The sequence below is a fragment of the Haliotis cracherodii genome, unplaced genomic scaffold, assembly GCF_022045235.1.
Source record: "Haliotis cracherodii isolate W230 unplaced genomic scaffold, xgHalCrac1.p SCAF_7, whole genome shotgun sequence".
NCBI lineage: Eukaryota > Metazoa > Mollusca > Gastropoda > Lepetellida > Haliotidae > Haliotis > Haliotis cracherodii.
The window spans coordinates 17,555,076-17,579,368 of NW_027266330.1; the positions used below are offsets into that span (position 1 = coordinate 17,555,076).

The 24,293-nt window shown below is 40.1% G+C and overlaps 1 protein-coding gene and 1 pseudogene across 1 annotated transcript; both read left to right on the forward strand.

Annotated features, from left to right (window-relative positions):
• Positions 1-4,908: 4,908 nt before the first annotated feature.
• On the forward strand, positions 4,909-15,442 carry LOC139448077 (trimethyllysine dioxygenase, mitochondrial-like). Its single transcript, XM_071229588.1, has 5 exons — positions 4,909-5,528; positions 6,785-7,008; positions 11,843-12,018; positions 13,375-13,602; positions 14,988-15,442. Exons 1-5 carry the CDS (start codon positions 5,132-5,134, stop codon positions 15,253-15,255), a joined length of 1,293 nt encoding a protein of 430 aa, XP_071085689.1. The 5' UTR covers positions 4,909-5,131; the 3' UTR covers positions 15,256-15,442.
• Positions 15,443-20,877: 5,435 nt separating this feature from the next.
• On the forward strand, positions 20,878-23,731 carry LOC139448710 (uncharacterized; annotated as a pseudogene).
• Positions 23,732-24,293: the final 562 nt, after the last annotated feature.

Here is a 24,293-nt window from a genome sequence, read left to right on the forward strand (position 1 = left end):
AGATGTCATGTCTTCAGCAATGGTGTGATATTGTAAAACGTGTTGAGTTAATACTTTTTTAATTAAAAAATGTAGATTAATGGTCAATAATAAAAACAACATTTGGTGATTATAAAACCAGACCTTTTTTGTCTATAGATCTAGCAAAAATTAACATATGGTAGATTAACCAAGAACCAATAACGTAAAATACAAAACGTGTTGATGTTTAATAGCTTATTATATTACTGATTTGTTATATTTGTGATTTGCCAAACATAATAACCAATAAATTTGGCAAAAATGTTTATATGCATCAAAGATGGACAATCAATTACATTAGTTTATTATTAAAATACTTTCCCTATGGAATTGTATTGTGGTGCTGTAGGTAGAGGGTGGTGTTCATGGACTTGAAAGAAGGAATCTCTCTCAGCAGCCCCCAGGCACGCCATCATGGTGACGTCTCAACCAGGCCGAGAACTTCATCTCCATAGATGGTAGGGATAGTGTTGTATCTGTTTTCGCAGGTAGATTAGATAGGATCTCTTCTTCTAAAAAGGATCGACGGAATGGTTGTAGATCAGGTCCTCAACTGTTTTGACCCTGGTGGAGAATACCTTGTAATGCCAAGTGTTCTCGCCACGATTGTGTTGAGTCGCCGCTGATTGCGTACAGCCATTTGTCAGTGACACTTGACACTGAGTGAGATTTCTCAGTTCATTAATTAGTGGTAGATGGGCTTGTCAGTGATCAGATATCAGTTTGCTTTATACGTAAGTTCGCTGTAGAGAGTTTGTTATGTACATAAGTTTTATATGATAATATATATATGGGATAAATCAGGGATATTTTAAGAGGTGGTTGTATCCGTTTGTTCGCTCTATCCGTGTCCTACTGTAATTCTAAAGTTTATTTACCATACTACATCACTAATTAATCCCTGTGGTACGTTTAATTTGTCATGCTTTCTTAGGCTTGATGTCATCAAACTGTGGGTACATGTGCACATGTCACTATTACGTTTACAGCAATTTATTTATGTGACACTGGTAGCAGACCAACCTATGTAGTGGTAGAATTAACATTATTGCAAAACCCTTAAAAATGGCAAATTTCTACTCGTCCTTATGATACCTTAACTAATGGGCAGTTTAGCAAGGACTACAGGACTAGTGCCAATTTCTAACGTTTCAACTTGATAAATGTATTGAATCAATCAAGTTCTCTAAATCGAGCCCTGCATGTAGTATGTTTGCACTCGTCCCAGACCTCACATCAATCAGGCAGTCAACTAAGTGCCATTTGCTACTAAGAGGGGGCATGGCAAGTCCAGTAATCTAAGGTGCCGAAATTTGCAAAGTTGTGTCCCTCAATCATACTAGAAGCTTTGATCGTGAGTTTGATTCCCTGTTTGTCCTGAATATATTTCTAGGTTTGTCAGCACCATACATGTGCTGGTGGGTTTCACCGAAGTGGTAACTATCTGAGACCAGCATCTTTTGAATCTTCCTTTCCAGATCAAGCTTACGTGCCATGATAACTGAAACAACCTTCAAAGTAGAGTTAAGCCAAATTCACTTACTCATGCTACAAAGAGTGAGTGAGTGAGTACTGTTTTACGCCGCTTTTAGCAATATTCCAGCAATATTAGGCGGGGGACACCAGAAATGGGCTTCACTCATTGTACCCATGTCGGGAATCGAACCCGGGTCTTCGGCGTGACGAGCGAATGCTTTTACCACTAGGCTACCCGACCGCCCTTGCTACAAAGAGATAGCTCTATTCCTATTTTGCCAATTGATGAAAACAATGTGGACTTGGATGGTGTGCCGTGTGGTTTGTTTCCCGAACAGAAATCTTTTCACTATGTTTTCAGAACACTTTGCATACATATCAACCAGATGGTGCGTTTGCTCGTCGCGCCGAAGACCCTGGGTTCGATTCCTGACATGGGTACAATGTGTGAAGCCCATTTCTGGTGTCCCCAACCGTGATATTGCTGGACTATTGCTAAAAGCGGCGTAAAACCATACTCACTCACTCACACACTAATTTTGATGATGATGAGTTTTACATAACTGGCTGCCTAATTTAATGCATCACCATGACAAATAGGTATGAGTTCTTTTTGAAAGTTTGAGGTCGTGGTTTTGGATGTCCTGTTAAATGAGTTCTGTGGCCAAAAGAACATGTTTGGCTCCTCCTGGAGTAAAAAGAGAGGGAGTGAGTGAGTTGGGCTTAACGCCGCTTTGAACAGTATTCAGTTATATCATGGCGTGTCAGCTTAATGTGGGAGGAAAACCTGGAGTGACGCAGGTCTCTGACAGTCACCTCTTTCGTGAAACCCATGAGCATGGGTATGGTGTTGACAAATCTAGAAACATTATCGGGGCAAATTCAAACCCACAATCATAGGTTTCTGGCACCCTTGAAGTAAATATATATAGTAATAAATTTTGTGCCTTGAAGCAGCAAGCATAATTTCTCTCTCTGAAATTTGATGCCGTCTAGAATAATAAATGGCCAGCCTCTGAATAACAATATGTGTTTGTGCATATTTTGTAAAGCAATAAATTAGATACTAGGTTAGATGAATTAACCCGGAAGTAAGGCATGATTGTGTACATGGCTTTGCATATGAGAATATGCATTACCTTTAGTATGTGTGACCGGCATTTATGTACATGATCCATTCTGTGAATCATATCTTGTCACTCAACTGATGCCAACATGTTCCAGATTATAGGTAATACCGTACCAGTAACTTTTTTCTACGATTTCTATATTCTCATTTCATTTTTAGGAGTGAAAATATCACCTGAAGAGCTTAGTCTTTGTATTGAATAATATCCTATTCATATTATGATGGATGCACTGATTTTGGGTGGCTCAGATGATAGTATATTGAGTATAGGGTTTAACATATACTGTCAGTGACTACATTTATAGTGATCGTCGTGGTCATTATTGATTTAGAGTATCTTTGAGAGCTGAGCATTTGGTCTAGTCAGGGGTGGAACACTGATGTATGGGAACCAAGGCAAAACAAGACCGAACAATGTTAGAAATTGGCACTAGCCCTATAATCCTTGCCAAAGGACTAGTAGACATTTGCCCCTTACAAGGGTTTTGCTATATGGGTCATTCTGAAAAAAAGTGAGATGTTTAGTCCGAGTTGAATAACAATTAAAATATTTATTTTAGATATGTTTAAACACAAGTGTTAGGTAGAACATACCATGGTGTGTGAAAGTTAAGTTTCAGTAGTTCTTATTATGTATTTTATTTTAATTAAAACTGCTTAATTGTGGTTAAATTGAGCTGAAGGGTGTGTCGGTAACCTTAAGGTTGCACATCAACATTGTTTAATGTTGCTAAAAATTAAAAATATTATGTAAAAAATGTTTATATAGTGTACATTACCTTTTGAACTCATGAAATAAGATGATCTTTTAAAGATACACACTTTTATTTATATTTGTTTTTGGTAAGAAACACTTGTACATAAAAAAGTGTCTGTCCTGTTACCAGGATGGATCAAAACTGAAAAATAAATAATCCTTCAAGATTCCCATAATTCAAAATACCAGAAATACAGCTTACTTACTGTACTATCATGGCAGCAATGTCCTTCAAGTGAGAGAATAAAACTGGATAAATTGAGAAGAGGTTTAAAATGCTTGTCCCTACCGATGAGATTTGAATCTGAATTTTATTATGGCCACTATGGCAAGATGATTGAAAATCCTCTTAAGGACATTACTCAACTACTTTTGTTCCAAATGTAATGAACTTGACATGCCCCAACCTGTGCCTGTTGTAGTGAGTGAGTGAGTGAGTGATTGAGTTTGGTTTTATGCTGCTTTTAGCAATATTCCAGCAATATCATGTACGCCGCTTTTAGCAATATTCCAGAAATATCATGAGCAATATCCTTTCCAGATCACTCCTACGTGCCATAACTGAAACAACCTTCAAAGTAGAGTTAAGCCAAATTCCCTCACAACATTTTCATAATCATTTTGTACTTGAGAACCATATTGTTTAGATAGCTGTTCCTTTGTCTGCATGAACATTGCTGTAAGTAGATTTAAAGCATTGTGGATCTTTGGAAGACACACACAATCTTGCAAAAGTTTTTCTCTGTTTTTAAAAATCTGTGAAACCAATTTTGCAGAATTTTAGCAGAGATCAACATTTAGCAGAAATTTTGAAGAAATCAACAAAATATTTTCAATAAGTCCTTATCACTGGTGCAGAAATTTTGAATATGTTTTGATATCATTTTGAGGTAGTCAAGTAGCCTAGTGGTTAAAGCGTTCGCTCGTCACGCCGAAGACCCAGGTTCGATTCCTGACATGGGTACAGTGTGTGAAGCCCATTTCTGGTGTCCCCCGCCATGATATTGCTGGTATATTGCCGAAAGCGGCGTAAAACCATACTCACTCACTCACTCACTCACTCACTCACTCACTCACTCACTCACTAGTTCTAGCGCCTAACAAGCAGCTTGGGTTGTATACTCCCCAGGGAGCTGAGAATTATTGTCGAACGCACATTGATCCAGTCACCGGGGTAATATTAGCACTTTGAAAATGCACCTGAGTGGTGTGGAAATATGCGCAATATGAATACCCTATTGTTGTTGTCACGCACTGATATCATTTTAAAATGTGACTTTCCCATGCAGGTGACCTGCAGTACCATGTCACTATTTTTCAATGTTCTCGTCCATTGAAATAGAAAACCTGTCAATGGCATGACAGTAATAAACTGCACATATCTACTGGGAAATTGACAGACATTTCTATCTTATCTGAAGGATTACAATCCTGAAAGACTTTGATAATGCATCCAGGGCTAATTCCACACACTAATAGTAAATATAATGTCTGGCAATAATCTCTAGCTTAATGATGTATTTTTATGACACGCACACCTGTTACATTGTAATTCCAGAATTACCTAACAGTGCAGGAGTTGAGGTACACCACAAGGGTATCAGCAGTTAGAAGGAAAAAATTGGGTCATCAGCTTTATAGATTTTGAAGCACTCCCTTGCCTTATTTCGTGTCACTGGGACACAAGGCTGGCCCCACTGCATTGTGTGGTAATCTCTCAACAACTCACCAAACTCGGCCAACCAACCATGTTCTCCACAGTGGCAAGAAAACAGAACCTTCATTTAGTCTTCTTTTTGAAACGACTCTCTGCAAAATCACTATTCTCTCAGAGGGTTCAAGGACTACAGTCATCTGCTAAACTAACACCAAAGCCTCCCAGGACTCAACTGTTTACAAGACAATCGAGACATCAGGTCCGATTTGCATCTTCAGTCTCACAAAAGGATGATGGATATTTGGTGATTCAGTACGGAGAAAGAGAAGTTGAGCTGCCATATATCTGGTTGCGAGATCACTGTCGGTGTGAGACGTGCTACAATCATACCACTTGTCAGAAGAATGTTGATAATTACACTTTGTCGGCTGATCTATCACCTAAGAGTACCCAGTTGGAAATGGAAGGGGAGAGGCTGAAGCTGGAATGTGGGTACCATTTCTGTTTGTTTGTTTGTTGTTTAACGCCGCATTCAGCAATATTCCGGCTATATGACAGCGGTCTCAATAATCGAGTCTGGACCAGACAATCCAGTGATTGACATCATGAGCATCGATCCATTCATTTGGGATACGATGACATGCATCAAACAAGACAGCGAACCTGACCATCCAATCTTGTTAGTTGCCTCTTTCGACAAGCATAGTCGCCTTTTACGGCAAGAATGGGTTGCCGAAGACCTATTCTACCCTGGATCTTCACGGTTAGGTATCATAAGTGTAACTTATTGTGTATATTTTAAAAAATTGTATTGTTAGTTAGTTGCTAAAAGCCGCAGGGCATGGAGTCATCCCACAGATGACATCCTTACCTTGTCAGCTTGCAGATGGGGTAACCTTGTTAGTCATGTGGACAAGGTGTTCCACCTTGGATCAGAAGGTCAGTGGTTCGAATCCCATCATGGGACTCGGAAATGTTATGGCCGCTCACTTAGATCTACGCAATTGAGATACGATGACATGCATCACTCACTCACTATTTCGTATGAGTTTGTATTTTGTACATAGTGGTGTAGCACAGTAAAACCGCCGTGATTCGCTGTGCAGAGTTGCGTCCCTTGGGCAGGCCTGAAACCTATGATTGTGGGTTCGAATCCTAGTTTGCCCCGATTATGTTTCTAGGTTTGTCAGCACCATGCTAAACGTCTGAGACCTGCATCACTTTGGGCTTTTCTCCCACATTAAGCTGACATGCCACGATATAACTGGAATACTGTTAAAAGCGGCAACTCACTCACTCTTAACCACATGAGTACAATGTGTGAATCCCACAATGGGGTCGTGATATGATACGTATCCTGATGCTTTGCATGTGATACGATTGGTATTGTATCGTGGGCCTCGTATTACGATAGAATACAGTATCACCACAAGTGTCGCCACTGTTATTGCTGGATTATTGCTATAAGTGGAGCGAAACAAACCATCACATAGCCAGGGGCACAAAAACATACATTTTCTGTGAATTTGGTTGGGAGAAATAAAGTAACAATAAACAAAATGTATGAGGTGAGAGATTTGCTTTTATTAATTACTGAAATGTTTTTCCACTCAGCAAATAATGATTCTCCAAATTCAAACACTGTGCAATTAGAACAAAACAAAGAATGTTTTTGGCCCTAACCATCTCCTTTGCCTTGTGGACCAGCATATGTTGTTGCATGATCATATGTAAATATATTCAGGGTCCGACGGACATCTCACCCACTACGACCTAGCATGGCTGGTGGAACACAGCTTTTCCACCGTATCAAAATCAAAAACCCCATTCTATTTGTGGGACAAAGAAGCCCTCCAGAGGGAGCCACTTCCAATTGTACCCTACGACGTGTACAACGATGATTCTGGGAAGGGCATGCAAAAAACTTTGGAAAATCTTCTCAAGTATGGATTCTCTGTCATAGATGGGGTGAGTCATTGTGGTGAGTGAGTGTGTGTTGATGAGCTAGTCATTGTGGTGAATGAGTGTGTCTTGGTGAGCTAGTCATTGTGGTGAGTGAATGTGTGTTGTAGAGCTAGTCATTGTGGTGAGTCAGTGTGTCTAGTCATTGTTGTGAGTGAGTGTGTCTTGGTGAGCTAGTCATTGTGGTGAGTCAGTGTGTGTAGTCATTGTGGTGAGTGAGTGTGTGTTGGTGAGCTATTCATTGTTGTGAGTGAGTGTGTATTGGTGAGCTAGTCATTGTTGTGAGTGAGTGTGTGTTGGTGAGCTAGTCAATGTGATGAGTGAGTGTGTCTTGGTGTGCTAGTCATTGTGGTGAGTCGGTGTGTCTTGGTGAGCTAGTCAATGTGGTGAGTGTGTGTTGGTGAGCTAGTCATTGTTGTGAGTGAGTGTGTGTTGGTGAGCTAGTCATTGTTGTGAGTGAGTGTGTGTTGGTGAGCTAGTCATTGTTGTGAGTGAGTGTGTGTTGGTGAGCTAGTCATTGTTGTGAGTGAGTGTGTGTTGGTGAGCTAGTCATTGTTGTGAGTGAGTGTGTGTTGGTGAGCTAGTCATTGTTGTGAGTGAGTGTGTGTTGGTGAGCTAGTCATTGTTGTGAGTGAGTGTGTGTTGGTGAGCTAGTCATTGTTGTGAGTGAGTGTGTGTTGGTGAGCCAGTCAATGTGGTGAGTGTGTCTTGGTGAGCTAGTCATTGTGGTGAGTGAGTGTGTCTTGGTGAGCTAGTCATTGTTGTGAGTGTGTCTTGGTGAGCTAGTCATTGTGGTGAGTGAGTGTGTGTTGGTGAGCTAGTCATTGTGGTGAGTGTGTCTTGGTGAGCTAGTCATTGTTGTGAGTGAGTGTGTGTTGGTGAGCTAGTCATTGTGGTGAGTGTGTCTTGGTGAGCTAGTCATTGTTGTGAGTGAGTGTGTGTTGGTGAGCTAGTCATTGTTGTGAGTGAGTGTGTTTAGTCATTGTGGTGAGTCAGTGTGTGTTGGTGAGCTAGTCATTGTTGTGAGTGAGTGTGTCTTGGTGAGCTAGTCATTGTTGTGAGTGAGTGTGTCTTGGTGAGCTAGTCATTGTTGTGAGTGAGTGTGTGTTGATGAGCTAGTCATTGTTGTGATTGAGTGTGTGTTGGTGAGCTAGTCATTGTTGTGATTGAGTGTGTGTTGGTGAGCTAGTCATTGTTGTGAGTGAGTGTGTCTTGGTGAGCTAGTCATTGTGGTGAGTCAGTGTGTCTAGTCATTGTGGTGAGTGAGTGTGTGTTGGTGAGCTAGTCAATGTGGTGAGTGAGTGTGTCTTGGTGAGCCAGTCAATGTGGTGAGTGTGTCTTGGTGAGCTAGTCATTGTGGTGAGTGAGTGTGTCTTGGTGAGCTAGTCAAATCGCTGATATCTTCTTTGCATTTCATCTGTATGATTTTGCAGCAGATGGACTGTTTGTGACCTGTACGTTTTGACCATATTCTTTTTAAGGCTCTCTAAAAGCATTCTTATCTCAATTGGTAAACCTCTGGCCCATTGAGACCTGAATATGAACCTCAATTATGGCTGCCGTATTTCTTTTCAGAAATCACATAACTGAGTGAGTTTCAGCATTGCGTAGGACAATAGACACTTTCATGTTATGTTTTAAGAAGGTTAAGGTCACCAGGTGATGCTCATTGAAATGTGTGGTTACATTTCCTCAAGAAGTAGTTATGTTTCTATCTCCAAATATGGTCTACCTGCTCTGAAAATGTATGTCAAGTTTAGTCAAAGGTCAAATCTATAAGGAAAAAGCGACGAAGCCCAGCACTTCGTTTTATCAAGTAATGAAAATATTTTTTATGCGATATTTCTGTGGTATTGCTGACTGTAATATTCTGATACGTTTTATTGCCACCAACTTGATAAAATGTATGGCATTCATTTTTAGGAGGAATATTGGCAAAAACGTTTTGGTAAACAGAGAATCTCTCCCAATTGACTTTTGATATAAAATATATCAACACGAGGCGATAATAGTTTAAACACTCTGAGGCTAGCCGAGTGTTGATTTGATTTCAAAAGACATGAAGGTGATATAATATTTATCTTAAAACATTATTCTGTCGACTTTTTCAGTTAGTAGAGTTAACCCGCTTCAGTGGCTGAAAGGTTAGGTGCCCACCCACCCCCCAACCCAACCCCCACCCGATGTATTAATGTATTATGTAGTGTGTTGTAGTAAAATTAAATTATCTGAGAGAAGATTTTTATATTTTTTTATATTTTGGACCCCTCCCTTTTAGAAGTGCTCATCAGCTCTTGTTAGTGATGTCATATGGTTATGGTGTCATGATAACCAATGATGTCACAATGGTCTGCAAAGCATTGTGATGCAATTTCATTGTAGCTATATCTCCTGTTAGATTGATATCACCCAAGTGATATCTTCTTTAGAGGCCAGTATTTAATGATAAAGATATTTTTGACAGTTGTCAGTTGTGTATTCAAAAAAATTAAACAATGTTACATATTGTACTCATTATTACAGATTGAGAAATGTTACAATAATAAGTAGTACATTTGTTACGCGCTGTTTCCATCCACTATGTGGTTGCTCAATGTGAACTTACTGTCGGAAATGATAGAAAACTCACACCAAAGCCTCCCAGGACTCAACTGTTTACAAGACAATCGAGAAATCAGGTCCGATTTGCATCTTCAGTCTCACAAAAGGATGATGGATATTTGGTGATTCAGTACGGAGAAAGAGAAGTTGAGCTGCCATATATCTGGTTGCGAGATCACTGTCGGTGTGAGACGTGCTACAATCATACCACTTGTCAGAAGAATGTTGATAATTACACTTTGTCGGCTGATCTGTCGCCTAAGAGTACCCAGTTGGAAATGGAAGGGGAGAGGCTGAAGCTGGAATGTGGGTACCATTTCTGTTTGTTTGTTTGTTGTTTAACGCCGCATTCAGCAATATTCCGGCTATATGACAGTGGTCTCAATAATCGAGTCTGGACCAGACAATCCAGTGATTGACATCATGATCGTCGATCCACACATTTGGGATACGATGACATTTGTTACGCGCTGTTTCCATCCACTATGTGGTTGCTCAATGTGCACTTAAAGTACTGTCGGAAATGCTAGAAAACTGCTTTTTGCCTGTTAAAAAGGATATATTTTTTCTGTTGTTATTGAAATATCGAGTAACTACTGATTGCCCTACCTGTGGTTTGAAGTATTTCAGTCTCAAGGAGTCCAATCGACAAGTTTACAGGAGACAAATTTGAACGAAAACAGGAAGTTTACGTTTATTCTAGGTCCAATGATGGCAGTCTGAAACAGACTATAGAAATATGATTATGAGCATGTGACTCCATTATGATGATAATGATGTAGTCTTCATAAAACATCTACTCCACTCCCAAAAATCATTTTTGAGAAAATTATAGATGTTCATCTTCTTAAATGACAAAATGACGCCGCGTCTGTTTCTGTTTTGTCAACACTGCTCCCATGATGCAGGTTACATTACACTTGCATAAACATAACCATGGTACATGATATGGAGTCTGTACTGGAAAATGTATACAAGTTATCTACACTTTAGAGAGATAGAGGGAAAACATTTATTTATTTCGAGCGGGCGAATTACCCAAGGTATATATTTTCAATTCATACCATGAAAGTCTACGGTGTAGGGATGAACTGGTATAGGGATGGTCTCAAAAACAGAACAGATATTAGACAGCTTTGATACAAGGTGATTAGGTATATAGTGTACAAGCTTTATGAACAGAAGGTAACCCTGACTTGTAGTAGAATTTGGGGGGAATTAAAGATACAATTAATGTTAACTGCACTAACTATTGCCCTCCAAGAGATGGGATTTCGATACACTGTGCATAGCGATGACCGAGCACTTTTCAGGGAAAAATATTCCATCCTGTCTATGAGGTCACATTATTTCCAAACCATTCATAACCATCACAGTCAGGGCGTCCAGATAATTTACCCTGATGAATCATTCCACTGACAACATGTGGCTATCAGGTAAAGGTAATCGTGTCATTGTTTTGCACGCCGCAACCCATGATATGGGGCTTATTGATGGATGTGTGCTCGTTTTCGAGGCAAAAAAGAAAACTGGTGATTTTCATAAGGAAATTATAGGAGATGATGTGTTCATAGACTGGTTGGAACTTTAGCTATTGCCCATTTTAAACAATGTCTGTGTCATTTACATAGATAATGTCAGTTAATATAACGTCCAGGAATCAGATACTGTCGCACAAACCATGAGTAGTCTGAAGGCGACCATACAGGAATATATGACATTGTCGACTTCAGACCATATGAAACTCATGGAGAAAATTCTACTGAATAAGAACCCTGTAAAGTACAAGACATATGTGCTGGCGGCACAACACGGTCACGTTTTCTTACGTACGCCAGTCAGACGTTGTGAGCTCAACCCTGTTGTGCCCATCTTGGCTAAGTGTAAAGGGTTCGTGGCAAGACATAACACAACATTCAAAAGTACAGATTTATATTCGTCATCAGCGGAGATAAATGCTACTTCAAGAACTCATTTGTAGAACAACAAATACTTCTGGATTCCAAACCGCAACCTTCTAAAAATTATCCCGTTTCATAGCTCTTAACTAGTTCATATATATATGGATTGTCTGGTCCAGACTTGATTATTTACAGACTGCCGCCATATTGTTGGAATATTGCTGAGTGCGGCGTTAAACAACACCCAAACAAACAAACAAGATAAGAACAAACTGCTTTAGATATTACCAATGATGATTGATAAATCCTGATTCCAAAAACTACCATAATTGCAACAGGTTGAAGCTGCCATAAAAGATACTCAGGAAGCTGTGGAGAGAATCACCTTCCTTCAGGAGAGTGTGTTTGGGCGGATGTGGAGCTTTACCTCTGACCTTCAGCGAAGTGACACAGCTTATACCAACCTATTCTTGGGTGCTCACACAGACACGACCTACTTAAACTTACCTTTGGGGTAAGCAAGAACTAGGTTCTGTTTTAGCTAGTTTCACAATTAAGTAAGGATAAGAATTTATGGATGAACAACTTCTTTATTACAATTAAGTTTCACAATGTTTGAAGTAATAGATACGATATTGAAAGACCACCATTTTGGAAAATGCTGGAATGTTGGTATATTCTGGCTGAACACATATCTAATTTTTCACTCTGAGTCTCCTTGCTCACTCCTCAATCCTGAGTAATTGTTAACACAAATCTCAAAATCATTGGAAAAAAGTTGCGATTTGAAGTTATTTAATCAATGACTAACGATGAGAATGAAATATAAAAAGCAAAGTTTTACTCACTCATTATAATTGTCAATGTTGAATCTGGGGGCACGGGTGGCCCAGTCGTCTAAGGCGCTGCGATTCGCTGTGCAGAGTTGCGTCCCTTGGGCACGCCAGAAACCTATGATTGTGGGTTCGAATCCCGGTTCACCCCGATTATGTATCTAGGTTTGTCAGCACCATACCTGTGCTTGTGGGTTTCACCGAAGTGTTAAACATTTGAGACCTGCATCACTTTGGGCTTTCCTCCCACATTAAGCTGACACACCGTGATATAACTGGAATACTGTTAAAAGCGGCATTAAACCCAACTCACTCACTCACTCACTCAATGTTGAATCTGCGTACGAAATACCATTTTCTTTACGTTCACTTTACAACACTGCTGAGTCCCAAATCCTGCATACTAAAAGTGAGCTAGAGTGTGCTGATAGTATCTTTGGAGGACTATGAAGAGGACATATTGTTTCCATTTTGAATATACATATTGCCCTTTTCATATTTACAAGGGGGCACAGGTGGCCAAGTTTTCTTAGGCACCACAATTTGCTGTGCAGAGTTGCATCGTTTGGGCATGCTTGAAACCTGTGATCATTGGTTCGAATCCACTTCGCCCCGATTATGTTCCTATGTTTGTCAGCACCATATCCATGCTTATGGGTTTCACCAAGGTGGTAAACATCTGAGACCTGCAATACTTCGGGCTTTCCTCCTACATTAAGTTGACATTTCGTGATATACCCTTGAAGATCCAGGGTAGAATAGATCTACAGCAACCCCCGCTTGCCGTAAAAGGCGACTAACGGGACTAGGTGGTCAGGCTCGCTGACTTGGTTGATGCATGTCATCGTATCCCAATTGCTTGGATTGATGCTCAAGATGTCAATCACTGGATTGTCTGGTCCAGACTTGGTTATTAACACTGCCATCATATAGTTGAAATATTGCTGAGTGCGGCATTAAACAACAAACATGTCGTGATTTAACTGGAATACTGTTCAAAGCGACATTTAACTCACTCACTCCCTTTTTGTTACAAGGATCCAGGTTTTCCACTGTCTGTGGCATGATGGGAAAGGTGGCGATACACTGCTAGTGGATGGGTTCCATGCTGCTGAGCAGTTCCGCAGAGATCATCCTGAAGATTTCCACTTTCTAACAAAAGTTGAGATTCCACATGAGTATAAAGAGTGGAACATCAATCACATGCTGAGTCATGGGACCATTCTGAGGGTCCATCCCGGGTCAGATGATATGATGCTTATCAGGTGAGATGAACTAAAACCACACTTTAGTGGATCAGGTGAGATAAACTGGAGCCACAAATACTGTATCAGGGATCTGTATTGTGTGTAAATACTGGGTCAGGGATCTGCAGTGTGTGTAATACTGTATCAGGGATCTGTAGTGTGTGTAATACTGGGTCAGAGATCTGTAGTGTGTGTAATACTGTATCAGGGATCTGTAGTGTGTGTAATACTGGGTCAGGGATCTGTAGTGTGTGTAATACTGGGTCAGGGATCTGTAGTGTGTGTAATACTGTATCAGGGATCTGTAGTGTGTGTTAATACTGGGTCAGGAATCTGTAGTGTGTGTAATACTGTATCAGGGATCTGTAGTGTGTGTAATACTGGGTCAGGGATCTGTAGTGTGTGTATTACTGGGTCAGAGATCTGTAGTGTGTGTTAATACTGGGTCAGGAATCTGTAGTGTGTGTAATACTGTATCAGGGATCTGTAGTGTGTGTAATACTGGGTCAGGGATCTGTAGTGTGTGTAATACTGGGTCAGGGATCTGTAGTGTGTGTAATACTGTATCAGGGATCTGTAGTGTGTGTTAATACTGGGTCAGGAATCTGTAGTGTGTGTAATACTGTATCAGGGATCTGTAGTGTGTGTAATACTGGGTCAGGGATCTGTAGTGTGTGTAATACTGTATCAGGGATCTGTAGTGTGTGTTAATACTGGGTCAGGAATCTGTAGTGTGTGTAATACTGTATCAGGGATCTGTAGTGTGTGTAATACTGGGTCAGGGATCAGTAGTGTGTGTAAATACTGGGTCAGGGATCTGTAGTGTGTGTAATACTGGGTCAGGGATCTGTAGTGTGTGTAATACTGGGTCAGGGATCTGTAGTGTGTGTAAATACTGGATCAGGAATCTGTAGTGTGTGTAAATACTGGGTCAGGGATCTGTAGTGTGTGTAATACTGGGTCAGGGATCTGTACTGTGTGTAAATACTGGGTCAGGGATCTGTAGTGTGTGTAATACTGGGTCAGGAATCTGTAGTGTGTGTAATACTGGGTCAGGGATCTGTACTGTGTGTAAATACTGGGTCAGGGATCTGTACTGTGTGTAAATACTGGGTCAGGGATCTGTAGTGTGTGTAATACTGGGTCAGGGATCTGTAGTGTGTGTAAATACTGGGTCAGGGATCTGTAGTGTGTGTAAATACTGGGTCAAGGATCTGTAGTGTGTGTAAATACTGGGTCAGGGATGTGTACTGTGTGTAAATACTGGGCCAGGGATCTGTAGTGTGTGTAATACTGGGTCAGGGATCTGTAGTGTGTATAAATACTGGGTCAGAGATCTGTAGTGTGTGTAAATACTGGGTCAGGGATGTGTGTGTGTGTAAATAGTGTATGGCTCTCTCCAGATTCAACCCCTATGACATGGCACCTCTTGATACACTGCCTCCACGAGATATCCCCAAGTTCTACGCTGCATACTCCAAACTCGCCTCCTACATCAAGAACCCTGCCAACGAGTTTTGGCTCAAACTCCACCCAGGCATGGTCCTCCTGGTGAACAACTGGAGGGTGTTACATGGAAGAGCCACCTTCACAGGGAGGAGGGTGGTGTGTGGCTGTTATCTACCCAGAGATGATTGGATGAATAAGGCTCGAGTGTTCAACTTGGTGTAACTAAACGTCTTTGGCATATTGATTAGTTTTTGTACTGGTAACAAGAAATGAATGCATTATCGTTTAATAACCAAGTGCAAAGGAAATACAAAGTATTACATATTAGGCCATGTGGACTTATGTCCTCAGTAGTCTGAAATGGCTGTATGGCTTCAGCTGAAACTTTGTGGCAATGCTTGTAATTTCGTTATTTGAATGCCATGTTTGATTTAAAAAAATGCTTTTTCTCCAAAACCTAGAGTGAAACTTTGTGGGTGAGATGGTCACTTTACAGGGGTAGAAACTAATTTTTTAGTCCACAAGTCCTTATAATGATAACATATAGCAAAACCCTTTAAAATGGCAAATTTCTACTAGTCCTCAGGATACCTGAACTATTGGGCAGTTTGGCAAGGACTACAGGACTAGTGGCAATTTCTAACGCTGCTTTCATGTGGTTCCAAGCCTGTTTCAAGGCATCCTGATCGAAAATTAATACTGGCCTCCAGCAGCCATATTGGAAACTACCAATAGAATATACATCATTTGTCCTTTTAAAATATATACCCCTCAGAGACCACTGAACCAATGTGTCATACTCCAGCTTACACCAATGATCATGCCCTGATTGTGTTGAATCCAATTTTCAATATAGCCAGGTCAACAATCGAAAAATCTATTTATGATTACCATCATTTTTGTTGAAACTGTAATGAAATTTGGTATGTGTGGTTTGTGTTGAGATTCAAGACATGTTCTGTTTTTTTATGCTGTGTTTAATCTTTTGACCTTGTTTTGCCAACCCTCACATGGTTAGAATCTCTCAAAATTCATATTTGGCTCTGTGAACTTTCTCCTTGAATATGCTTATGTAGCTGAACCGTGGCTTGTATGTTTTGCCATATGATAAGATCATATGTTGTTCAAATCATTACATTTTAGTGTTTGACTTTAGTCCTCAGCATTTCTAAGAAAGATTTTAATGTTAATAGTGAGAGCAACATTTGATTAAAGAACAAAGAGATTCCATTGGGCATAAAAGAAAAACTAGCAGTGAAGTTTTATGAAGGGATCACTGAACATCAGTGTGACAGCTGTATGTAAGTGTCCAAATATTTGATAATCTTGGGGAGGCTGTGATTTTATATCGAGACCAGATATTTTTCAGCCACAGCTGCAAAACCAGATATCATTTTACTTAAAACTATGAGCCTGAATTTTAAAAATGAAAAACATTTTGCCACAATTTAATTTTGGTGGCAGTAATTGTTTTTCAACAGTCTGAAGCATAATTATGTTTTTCAAGAATTTTCTGGGACAATTTATCCCATAACAAACCCACTTACTTAGAAAGTCTAAAGACGATTACTGGTGCCTACTGATTTGTTTCATCGCATGAGAGATTCTGTCAAAGAAATGCGGCAAGGAATGCTGACTGCTGGAGTTCTACTACTTCATGAAAACGCCTCTTTTCACACCTCTCGGATTGCAAAGGCTGCTGTGGCACCCTCCATACTCGCCAGACCTGGCACCAAGTGTTTTCCACCTGTTTCCAAAACTGAAAGAACACCTTCCTGGGAAGCGCAATGGCGACAACGATGACATCAAAGCTGCCGTGAAAGTTTTTAAATGGTGACTTCAGAAACCTTCTCCCTGACTGGATTTGGGAAGCTTCACTATCGATATGCGAAGTGTATGGACAGGCTGTGATATTATGTTGAAAAAGAAAATTAAAAACACTTTCACAATTGTTGGTTTTGTTTGTTAGGCTTAGAACTTGTTGACCAGCCCTCGTACAGCTGAAACATTGTTCAAAGCAGTCTTAAGCCCCACTCACTCACTCGCTCAATCCATTTGTCGAACAGTGAGTGAGTGAGTGAGTATGGTTTTACGCCGCTTTAAGCAATATTCCAGCAATATCACAGCGGGTGACACCAGAAATGGGCTTCACACATTGTACCCATGTCGGGAATCGAACTGATGTGATGTGTAGTTAACCACTAGGCTACCTGACCGGCCCCTATCCAACAGTAAACTGAAGCACAATGCATAATATCACTACTGGCTCAGAGACAATCCAGTTAGGCCAGGACATTCATGACATGCACATTGTGTCTGCCAGTCACTACAGTGCCTATGTCGTGAGCGTCATGTTATTATGTTATTACTGTTGAGAGTAAATATTATCAGACTCTCAAGGGTTACTGTGTATCACAAAGAGGACCAAGACTGTCTTGCACAGGGCGATGTAATATACCAACAGGCCACCACCTTGTTTGCCTATATGTCAAACACCAGGACTATATGCAAGAGAAGAGCATGATATACCTCCGGGTTTTAAAGGGGCACTGATCTAACGCAATTCCCCGGACTGGTTGCTGCCTTTGTTATTGTTTTTTCCCAGTGAGTACCCGGATGATACGCAACGCAACTGAGCGTGACCAGAGACTGGGCTACCGTCTGCAAGGACAGCTAAATGAACTTGGAGGCTGGAGGCGATATTTGTTTTACGCATTTTTGCATAAACACTGATTGGTTAACTGTGATCTATAAAGATTTCGACAAAGGTCGCATGTTAATTATTTAATTAATCCATGCAGTGAAAGCATTTTCGGGTTTTGGATTGCGTCGATAATACGATTACTACTCCCTTGTTGTCATCCACGTTTTCTCGTATAACCCTACACTTGTGTATTTGTCGTCATTCCCTTGATGCTCAGTTAATGAATTTATTACAGGTACAATTAGTGGTAGCACCACTTAGATTACCTGACAAAGGTTCCCATTTGGCATTTATTGTGTCTGGGGTAATTATTCAATCTAAATCCAGGTTTGAAGTGAGGTGAAATTTGTGTTATGTAATATGCACGTGGCAGCCAGGTTTGAAGTGAGGTGAAATTTGTGTTATGTAATATGCACGTGGCAGAGATGAATGATCAGTTCATTTACTTTTTTTTTTGTAAATCAACGGATCGTTCTTGGTCATCAAAGGATTAACAGAAAATACGTTGATTGATTAATCACTGTAATCTTGCACAGTGGATATGTCCAAAGTGAGTGTTTACATGTCTAGGTTTACTAAAACAAAGGGAATACACTCATATCATGGCGTGAAGTGCCGATGTAAAAACAACATACTTTGTTGAAAGGGTTAACTGATAATACCTTGATTGATTGATCATTGTTATCTATCACTCAATGGAACCGTGGACGTTATGAAAATAGTTGTCACGTGGGCTTTCTCAGCCGACCCTTGAGACTTGACACCTATGTGAAACACCTGAAACAATCCAAGTGATCCAAGTGATCAGTTGAGAAACGAACACGGGTTATAATATCCCGAAACGATATATATCTCTTAAAACATTTGATTGTTACAGAGACACGTGACATCGAATAAGTTTCTTTGTACAGCTGCAGACGAGTGGGATATTGTTCCTTTGTGTTGATATTCACGGATACATTCCTCGAACAAGGAAGCTGCCTAAAATTTATACACATAAATTTGGTGGGTTGTAATTATGGTATTTGCATTTTGTTTTCCTTCATTTGAACCGATTCGTTCTTGTTTCTCTACGTCTTGGTTTGGGAAATTCTTCAATGCGCGATAGACGTTGTTTTCACCGGTCTTTTCCTTTGTAAGCGTGTATATATTACCGTCAATTTGTTAAATTTGATTCTCTCAGGCAATTTATAAAATGTGTAAATATTTCAGCCATTTTGACTAAGAAATCTGTCCAGATTGATTAAGACGATCAAAATGGCCTACAAACATCACAACAGATTATTATGTAGGATTAGAAGCCAAACAGCATAGAAATGTACTTTTCAACGAAATGTTTTTCAGTCACTTTGTAAAATATTTAGACGTTTAATAAATATGTTACACATTTTGACAGTAAAAAAATATACACACTATAAAAAAACAATGCTTAGGTGAAATATTTACTTCGTGTTGCAAGTAAAAATAGTGTAAACGAAAATAGCAAAATTACCAAGCAAGTGACTTATCAAAACTTCGTCACCATTACCGATGCTACCCCCAAAGATACCTACATTTCCTTATTATCTCGAAAACTGTATTTCATTTTGTTGATCAGTGTGACCATACGCCCTTATTACTACCGGTATCCATAAAAGTGACTAATGCGCTTACGAAAGGCGCAGCAGAGCTCGCGAACTAGTCTAGATTTCTGCTATACATCCGGGTACTCACTGGGAAAAAACAATAACAAAGGCAACAACCAGTCCCGGGGAATTGCGTTAGATCAGTGCCCCTTTAACTCAAGTTTCTAAAACCAAAAGAATCCTTGCACACACAGTGTCTGACGTGAGTATTTAAGAACTTTTCATACAATTCATAATACTAATGGATATGGGAAAGTTCATCACCCTAATTTTGGTTGCTTAGTGCTACACCAGAAAGTGTTTACTTTTATGATTAAAAATGTGTGATATTGATAAAACCATTGCGTTAGTCGTCACTGACTAGATCGGTTGTACCGACTATAATATTAAAACTACCATTCACATAACTGTCACCGTTAAAGGATCGGTGCTGCTCAACTCTCTTTGTCATCCATTACACAATACTGCCCCCACTCTCAGTGATGTGGTGTTTCCAGTCAGTAAACAGCCACTATGCTTGTCGTAAGAGGCGGCTGACGGGATCGGGTGGTCAGGCTCGCTGGCTTGGTTGATATATGTCATCGTATCTCAGTTGTGTGGATCGATGCTCATGATGTCATCACTGGATTGCCTGGTCCACACTCGATTATTTACAGACCGCCGTCATATAGCTGGAATATTGCTGAGTGCAGCGTTAAACAACAAACACACTTACCAACATCCAATCTCGCGTTATGCCGACTGTTTGTGTGAGAGTGAGTGAGTATGGTATTACGCCGCTGTTACCAATATTCCAACAATATTACAGGGGTGACACTAGAAATGGTCTTCACACATTGCACACATGTCGGGAATCGAACCCGGGTCTTCGGCGTGACGAGCAAACGCGTTAACAACTAGGCCACTCGACCGACCGCCTACTGTTAGTAACATGCATATTCAGCATCTGTCTGTGTCACTCAATTTCACGTGGCTGGACATATTTTATCGAGTCTTTGAATGACATCTTGTATATTTTATGTTGATTACATGTTTAAGTATCATCTTAGTAGGGAGCTGGGTACCTAACGGAAGTGGGCGTGTGTTACATTTGATTACAATGTTTGAAACATCAATATATCTCTATTATGTTAGCATGTGATCGGAACTATTTAAAGAAATTAAGTCGCTGTTTTGAAGGAGAAATTGGTAAAGAAATTGCAACGGTTTAAGATGTGTCAATTAGTAGAAGGTGGACAGGATGGTGCATAAGAGACAATGTGCATTAGAACACTGAACACAGCGAACACTAGAACGCTTTAATACTGTAAACTGTTTGCAATATGTTAAGTTGTTGGTGATAGTATATTTGGTTTGTATAACAACCCAATTGCATTTATAGGGGGACGATCCTATACTTGAGTTCATTATGCTATCCTCCTGAACCGGATGTATAGTGTTTGGGTGAGATCAAGCGATATCTCCTGGGTGAAAAAAGAATGAGTCACGTTGGCTTGTAAACGGTTACTATAAAACATGACATCCCTAAACTGGAGAAGTTGGATGATTTTTGAGTGATAAATAGAATCTCACCTCGTGTTTTTGTTTTCATATCAAGTATATCAACACTCGTCGTTTCAAACTTCAAGGCCTGATCGTTATATATTTCATATGAAAAACTCGGAACAGTCTCTATATATCAATGGACCCGTGAAGATCCGGGGTAGATTTGGGGTAGCTACCCATGCTTGCCGTAAAAGGCGACTATGCTTTCGTAAGAGGCGACTAACGGGATCGCTGACTTGGATAATGCATGCCATCGATCCAAATTGCGTGGATCGATGCTCATATTAATCACTGGATTGTCTGGTCCAGACTCGATTATTTACAGACCCCCGTCATATAGCTTGAATATAGTGCGACGTTAAACAACAAACAAAGCAAACCAATATATCAATGAATCAGTTATAAATGTACTATAGGCCTGTGGCCTCCTGAGTATGGGGGCGGTCGGGTAGCCTTGTGGTTAAAGCGTTCGCTTGTCACGCCAAGGCCCGGGTTTGATTCCCAACATTGGTACAATGTCTGAAGCCCATTTCTAGTGTCTCCCGCCGTGACATTACTGGAATATTGTTAAAAGCGGCGTAAAACCATACTCACTCACTAACTCAGTACGGAAATAAACAAATCAGAATTACGACGCATATCACTTCGTCTTTATTGTGGTGTATTCTATTCATTCTATTGTTATTAATTAGCTTTCTGTTAGCTTTCTTGTAATTTCGGACAGTTTGACTATAATAAACTTGGTAACAACAATGTAACCATGGAATGGCTTACAGAACATATATGTACTTATTGTATGTATTTCAGGTGATGCTATACCCTGGTTGGCGTCGAATGTACGCACACCGGTACCATATTACTTACGGCAAGGTTTGACAAACACCTCCGTGTGGTGCCAACCGACTGTGTCCCTCAATAAATGCTTACATTAACAGTCAACACTTCTGTATCTACGTGATAGTTGGACCACATGTATGTCATGATGCTATGTGCTTATTGTGGGGATACATCCAGACTCTCAACGTGTAACTGTGTATCACAAGGATGTAGACGTTCGTTATGTGACACAGGAGGAGTGTATACCAGTGGACTTTGAATGTGTCACTGGTACTGTATGTGACGAAGGAGACAGCATCGAATATCTCAAGAAGGGGAACTTATTACCTGAAGGTTTTCAACGTGTATCTGTTTCTGTCAGAGATCGGGACGTAAAATATACTAGGAAACAGGACCTGAGACCAGAAGGTTTTGAACAGGTTTCTGTCTACGCCAGGAATGGAGAAGTAAAATATGCAAGAAAAGGGGACATCCCACCAACAGGGTTTGATCATGTTTCTGTCTATGCAAAGAATGAAGACATAAAGTATGAGAAAGAAGGTCAGCATATCCCAGTAGGTTATGAACACGTGACTGTCTATGTCAAAACCGAAGACATACTATATACAAGGCAAGGAGAGCTTGTACCGACAGGGTCTGAACCCGCAGACGTTTATGTGAAAGACAAAGACATAACACAAGTAAAGTGTCTACAAGTAAAAGAAGCATTTCATACAGAGTGTCTGGAGTAAGCATTGCATTTCAACGTCTTGTTAGTTGTTATTAATTTCTGGCGTCTTTTTAAGTAACATATTGTTGTTTGGTTCTGTTTGATGTTTGTTTATGAATTTATGCAATGGATTTATTCTGATTATTCTGACATTTCAGAAACATATTCCAAGGCGTGATGGGATAGCTCATAAGTTCATGCAAAGTGTCTCGAAATCCAATATCCTGTCCACTGGGATCCATGTCAAGTACCTGTTTGGAGAAGGGAAAGCCAAACAAGACAATCCCAAAAAGAAAAAGGAGAAGAAAGATGATAAAGCAACGGAGGTCTGCGCAACTCCAACTCTGGATATATACCGATTCATTTTGTTGGTCTCACACCTGGAGATTCTTTCACTGGCGCATTTGATGAGTTTGCTGACCCAAAACTTCACGATTTGATTCAAGATGGAAAACAATTCTGTGATGTGTACAGGAAAAGCTACTAAACAGTCATTGAACGTTTAGAGATTTAACGACTTCCTTGTTCTCTATGTTGGTGCTGCTTCTACTGTGACAACTTCTAGATTCAATACCAAGACACCATTTGATGATTCCATTATCAACATTCCTGCAGTAACGCTCAGGACATTTGTTAGAGAAAGGAAACCCTTCAAAGAAACATTCCATAGAATTCCTGGTGTGACTCATGCAGATCACCTTCTGAATGTTCGTGAAAACAGATCACTTCAAATGAAAAGTCACTTTTTACAAAAGGAAGGTGATCAAGCATTGGCAGAGTATATCATCAAGAATCTCAAACTTGCAGAATACATAAGCGCATTTACTAAAACTGAATGTGGTGGTTCTTATCTCTATGGTGTCCATGAGGAAAATTGTTTTCTGGAGGGATATGGTTATGAGACTAAAGTAATCCGCATCCAGCATGTTGTTCTGAGGGACAGAACTGCATTCAAGGAAACGTTAGAGGATAACATTGGGAATACTGTTCTCGTCTGTGACTATGATGGAAAGGAAGTATCTGCAGATCTGAATGTATTTCAAGTTCACTTCATTCCTAGCACAGCAGTATGAAAGAAGGGGATCGGAGAGTCAGCTGTGAATCTGTAGATCACGGACATGGTGATGTAGATCCAGTGATGTTCATGTTTCAGTCAGACCAGTGAGCGGGATAGTGTTCTGTGAGAAACAAGGACTACTTGCATATTGATATGACAAACAATTCAAACTGATCACACGGATAAATATCAAGGATTGGGTACGTGCTCTTACAAGATGAGGGGAAATCCCGGTGTAAACAGATATAAAACGCAGCGAAGACGGTAAACAATAGTGTCATCTAAAATACACTTACCGTTCTGATTATATCAGGGGCGGTCTGATAGACCAGTGATTAAAGCGTTCGCTCGTCACGCTGAAGACCCGGGTTCAATTCCCGACATGGGTACAATGTGTGAAGCCTATTTCTGGTGTCACCCGCCGTGATATTGCTGGAATATTTCTAAAAGCGGCGTAAAACCATACTCACTCACTCACTCTCTGATTCTGATTATATCAAAATAGATTTGAAATACGTATCTCACATGAAATATGATACAAAATGCAGAATGTTTGAATGAATAATATTGGAGCAAAGGAAACGAAACATAGCCCAAACTGGTACCTCAATTTTTCTTGAATGAAATATAATAAGCATTGCAGAAAATCTCAGCAACAAGGACCAGGAACATGCTGCATTGTTTCATTTAAAAGTTCGTTCACCTGAATTAAAACTTAAAGCCATGTATTTGTAACTGCACTTGTGAACAACACAACTCCGACACACTAGCAAATAACACATT